Source organism: Vitis riparia, chromosome 7, assembly GCF_004353265.1.
Source record: "Vitis riparia cultivar Riparia Gloire de Montpellier isolate 1030 chromosome 7, EGFV_Vit.rip_1.0, whole genome shotgun sequence".
NCBI classification, from domain to species: Eukaryota; Viridiplantae; Streptophyta; class Magnoliopsida; order Vitales; family Vitaceae; genus Vitis; species Vitis riparia.
The window spans coordinates 28,120,635-28,125,795 of NC_048437.1; the positions used below are offsets into that span (position 1 = coordinate 28,120,635).

Here is a 5,161-nt window from a genome sequence, read left to right on the forward strand (position 1 = left end):
TTTTTACCAAAAAGAAAAAAAAGGAAAAGAAAAAATTAACCCTTAAATCCCGATAATGCCCTTGTGGACCATACCATGTACAGTTCCGGAACTTCAGGCTTAGTCCACCAATCAGCGATTATTTACATTCCACCCACGTGGCCAGCCTTTGAAAATCTCCGTTGTTGAGAGGTAAATAAGGTGGCCAGGTTGGGGTGATTTCGTAAATTGAAAATTTTCAAAATCTTCACGCCTCGAGGGTTTCAATTCCCTTGGAGTATATATACACGTTGCGTATTGTGATAGGCTGGGCAGCAGAAAAGTTGTCAGAGTATTTTTATAACAATTGAGGCAGCTCTGTATATTCACTTTGCAGTGGTTCTAGTGGAGAAGAAGTAAGAACGACGAAGACAGAGGAGGCGGCGGCGACGACGGCGACGGCGACTTCTTCTTCAGGTCAGCTGTTTGTCTACTGCTTTTCATGGCTTATGGTGTTGAATGGTTAGCATTTTGAAGTCGTTTCATTTGTTTCTCGAAAGAAAAATCGAATTGAATGCTTTCCGCTTTGAAATGAAGATTTTTTGTCCTTTCTTTCAAAATGAAAGGAAGAAGTTTCAAAGCGGTGTCGTTTTGGTACTAAAAACTGCGGTTCCGACCATTCTGCTTTGCGTTTATCCGGCCATCTTTCTCTCCGGTGGTCGGAACCCTGTGTTGAAATGACCAAAATCTCCTCTCTTGTTCGATCCGTGTCAGACAGGAAACCAGGGTAGTTCAGTCATTTCACTTTTTCGTTGAGATTTGAAATCGGGCGATGTTAAACAGTAAATGCACCTACCTTTTCCTTTGTATTTTTTGAAAGAGGTTGTAGAGAGGGAAGGTGGAAAATTACCAAAATGCCTCCTCCTCCTCCGCATCTGGCCAATTTAAGCCCTGACGAGGTTAATTCCGTCAATTCAAAATTTAACAGTTTTTATTTTTTGAATTTTGATGGTGAAAGTAGCAGAGATGATGAGGACAAAGAAGCAGTCACACTGTTGGTGGTTTGACAGCCACAACAGCCCGAGAAGATCTCCATGGCTTCAATCTACGCTTGCAGGTATATCTAAACTCCTTGTTTGGATGAACAGAAATTTTTTAAAATTTCAGAAAATAATTGACTTTTAAATAGTTTGTGGGATTTATGGCTTTCCGTTCATTTATGCCATTGTAGTATTTGGAATATTTGCAACATATCATTTTGTTTGGTTTCCTATATTATATTTCAGTGTGAAATTGACCCACAAGTGAACCAGACATGGATAGACTGGCTGTTGCCAACTTACCATTATGGGGCAGATTACTATTTGCCCCTTATCAAACAGTATATAGATACTGCCAAAATTTTATAATGTGGGAATAATTAATGACAAGGAAAATTTACATTTGGTGGGGCATGGCATAGATGATGAACCCAATGAAAATTGGCTTGCTGAGATTCATGATTATCAATTATACTATAAAAAGTTGGGGGGACACTGTGGGGTTAGGGGGGGATTGGAGCACATTGGATGTGTGGATTAAAAAAGATTACTTCTTTTTGGCAAGAGAGGGATCTCAATCACGATGTAATGAATAAATGGGACTGTTGGTGGACGATGTTTCTGGCTTTTAGCATCAAGTAATTCATAGTTGAATTGATGTGAGAAAGCAATTACTGTTTGCCTTTTATGTGGGGTTGTGATGTAGGTTGTTTGTTGGCACCTTGTCCTTTAGATTAGATATTATAGTTGCTTAAAGTAAAACTAATTCAAATTGAGCTTGCTTTTATCTTTATTTTTATTTATTTATTTTAATTTTGGGTAAAATACTCATGCTTGTTTGTTTGATTTCAATCATTAAATTGGGGTTCTTGTGTGTATATATTTGCAAAGTTGAATTTTAGAGGTTCTCTAAAATTTACACACAAAGTGTAGTCTATTCAAAATCATTTCAGTAGCCACAGGAAACTTCTTTCTTCTGTCTTTTTAGTTTTCAATCTTACCAAAGTTTTCTCTTGTTAAATGGGGGTTTGTGTTTGTGAGTAAAGTTGAATTCTAGAGGTTCTAAAATTCACAAAAAAATTTATAGTATGGGAAGCTTCAGTTTAACCCTTCAAACATTCCTGAGAATTATTTTAGGGGCCATGGGAAACTTCTATCTTCTGTCTTTATTTGTTTTTAAACTTACCCCCAAAGTCTTCTGTTGTTAACATTCAGTAATGCTTAAACTGTACATGACCTTGACCAATACTAGTAGATGATGGAGGGGTGGTCCACAGACATGATGAACTGATAGAACAGTATTCGAGAGGATTGGGCTTGGGAAATGAGTAGACCTTGGAATCATATATACAGATGAATCTCATCTTATCCTTGTGGCATTGTTCTGAGAGGTGATGACCACTCATGGATGAGATGATGCCTGGAATGAGATATTGGTCTGCCTAGTAGAATGATTTAATGGTCCTCAGTGTAGAAGACTCTTGAGGTCTACCAAGGACTTCACAATTTCTATTTTTTATATTTCTTTTTTTGCCTAGGAATAATTTCCAGAAGTACTCGTCATGTCCCAGCTTTTATGTCTCCATAAGTGCTCTGCCTAAATGCCTAATGATGTTACTGGACCCTTTGGAATCCCGGTATTACTTAAGCATGAAAAACCTTTTAAGCACAAAGTAAAGTTACTTTTATGAGAACTAAAGATCAACAAAGTTTTTCTAGGTTTTAAATTCCAATACCTACATGGGCCCCTTTGATGGATTCATCCTTATTTTTCAGTTGTTTTGCCCATTTCTTTGATATCCTTTTGCTTTTCTTCTATGGTGGGAAAACTTGTGGTATGGAGGACCCTACACTACTTTTAATTGGGCTATTAATCATGAGTTTTGCTCTGAGTGGTTATGTGCCATAATATCAAGGAAATCAATTTCACCATAACAAGAACTGCATGTTTCATGCTCTGAATTTGATGTTAGCAATCTTTACAATTAAAATCTGGCGCTGTCCAAATCTCAGAAATTTAGTATCTTTTCCAAGCTTTATGTTGTGACATCCTCACTTCTGCATTCATTCCCCTTAGCAATTTTATGATGAATTTGCTGACACCGATTACTTTTACCTTCCTACCATGAAAGAGCTGGATGAAAAAACGAAGGCAATGCTGAAAATAATTGAGGAGGATGCGGATTCCTTTGGTCGACGTGCTGAGATGTATTACAAGAAGCGACCAGAGCTGATAAACATGGTTGAGGATTTCTATCGTGCTCATCGCTCATTAGCAGAACGATATGATCAAGTTAGATCAGACCCTGGAGCTCGGCTTGGACCAACACTGAGTTCCCCATTTTTACCCAACAAATATCAACAACCAGAGAAGCCAACAAGCCCTATAGATCAGTCCTGCGATAAACTCACTACAATTATGGGGTCTCCATTCTCCTTCAACAAATTTCGACAAGAAAAGTTGCCCATGAGGAAATTGTATGATAGTGGCTCTGAAACCTTTGACTCTGAAGAGTCTGGTGAGTCTGAAGTTGATGATCCTGAGCAAGAGGATGACACCCAAGTTGACGAAGAACTGGGGGAAGAGGAGGAAGTTTCAAGCGGCATCAGCAATGTTGAAGTAATGAAGTTGAGGGAAGAAATAGAGAGACTCAAAGAAGAGAACAAGATTCAAAAGGATCAACTAATGCAGAAGGATGAAGAGAAGAGGGAGGTAATAAGACAACTCAGTTTAGCTGTCCAAGTGCTCAAGGAAGAGAATGTCAGCCTGAGGAAATCTGCTACGAAAACCTCCCCCAAGAAATGGAGCCCCATTGAATTAAACAAACTAAAGGCATCATTTCTGGGGAAGTTGTTCATCGGCCCTCGGCCTAGTGTAGTTGCACTCTAGACAGTGTTACATTCCCAGCCAACTAGTCTGTAGAACAGTTCATACGCAGAGGCTACATGGGTATTACCCTTAGAATCAAATATTAATGGCTAGCATATTCTTTTTGCCTTTTCCTCATTCATTGTTGTTATTATTTCTAGATGATGTGCAGTTCAGTTATTCCAGTCTTATGTGGTTTGAAATTTAGTAATTGTGAGTACTCCTTGTGTAGTTCAATTCAAATACAGTGCCATTTCTCTTCATCTCTTTCTTTTTTTGCATAATTTTCTTTGTTCAAGTTCTAAGTATTTGCATACAGATAATGCAACTAGACTTAAGCAGACATGTGAAAGAATAAGTTAAAAGCCAAAAGTTGTGAAAACAACAACTCTTATTTATTTTTTATTCAGAAACATTATCTTATCACAAGCTGAACAATGGCATACACCTCAGACACCTAACATCACACTACATATTATATATATACTGGAAATAAAAGTATACAACCATGAAGAGAAAGTGGATCCAATAACAAGTGGAGTGGAGCTGCCCACAATAGAATTCACATACCAGAAAGCTGCATTAACCAAAACGCCAGAAAACACAGAAAAAAAACTGAAGTCAGAGGTGTGGATGAACTCAGAGAAAATGCAGAAGAATCCGGATGCCCAGCTGGGGAAGAGGCAGAACCAGACACTGGAGTAGCTACGGCGTCTGGGTTTGGGGGGCTGGGGCTAGAAGGAATGGTAGGCAGTGAAGACTCAGCTGGAGAAAGTGGCACGCCAACGGGGGAAGGGAACAGGGGAGTAATGTCTGGAGAGAGAGAGGGAGAAGGGGAGGATAGAGGAGAGTTGGGCAGGTATGCAGGCGAAGCTGAGATGGTTGAGGTTTGCAGCTTTAGCTGATACGGAAAGGCTACTGAGGAATGAATGGTGATGAAAACCATGAAGACTGCTATTAGTGACCAAATGGCAGCCATTAAATGATGGTGAAAAATGAAAATGAACACAATTCTCTCTCTCACAAACTCTACTAAATGTGCCTGCAGACAGAGAGATAGAGAGAGAGAGAGAGAGGATGAGAGGAATCTGAGATTGATGATTGAGGCTTAAAAGGTCTCGTGAGAAGGCTTGGTGGGGCCTGAGTGACGAAGAGATGGCTAAAGGTTAGTGGGTTGTGGTGCAGGGATACAGGCTTACAGCTAGCCTAGCCGTATATGTATAAAATAGGGTGCTTTTGCTATGGGACAAAGTTGATATTTGATATGTTTTAAGAACACATAAGGATGGGCTCT

The 5,161-nt window shown here is 39.3% G+C and overlaps 1 protein-coding gene across 5 annotated transcripts; it reads left to right on the forward strand.

Moving 5' to 3' along the window:
* The first annotated feature begins 331 nt into the window (after positions 1-331).
* Positions 332-4,130, forward strand: LOC117919291 (protein NETWORKED 3A-like). 5 transcript variants are annotated; one of them, XM_034836437.1, is made up of 4 exons: positions 343-435; positions 733-800; positions 977-1,075; positions 3,131-4,130. In XM_034836437.1, exons 2-4 carry the CDS (start codon positions 791-793, stop codon positions 3,886-3,888), a joined length of 867 nt encoding a protein of 288 aa, XP_034692328.1. In that variant the 5' UTR covers positions 343-435; positions 733-790; the 3' UTR covers positions 3,889-4,130. The 5 variants fall into 5 exon arrangements, with proteins under 5 accessions (XP_034692329.1, XP_034692330.1, XP_034692328.1 ...); XM_034836438.1 differs by lacking the exon at positions 733-800 and having other exon boundaries at positions 332-435; XM_034836439.1 differs by lacking the exon at positions 733-800 and having other exon boundaries at positions 335-435; positions 980-1,075.
* Positions 4,131-5,161: the final 1,031 nt, after the last annotated feature.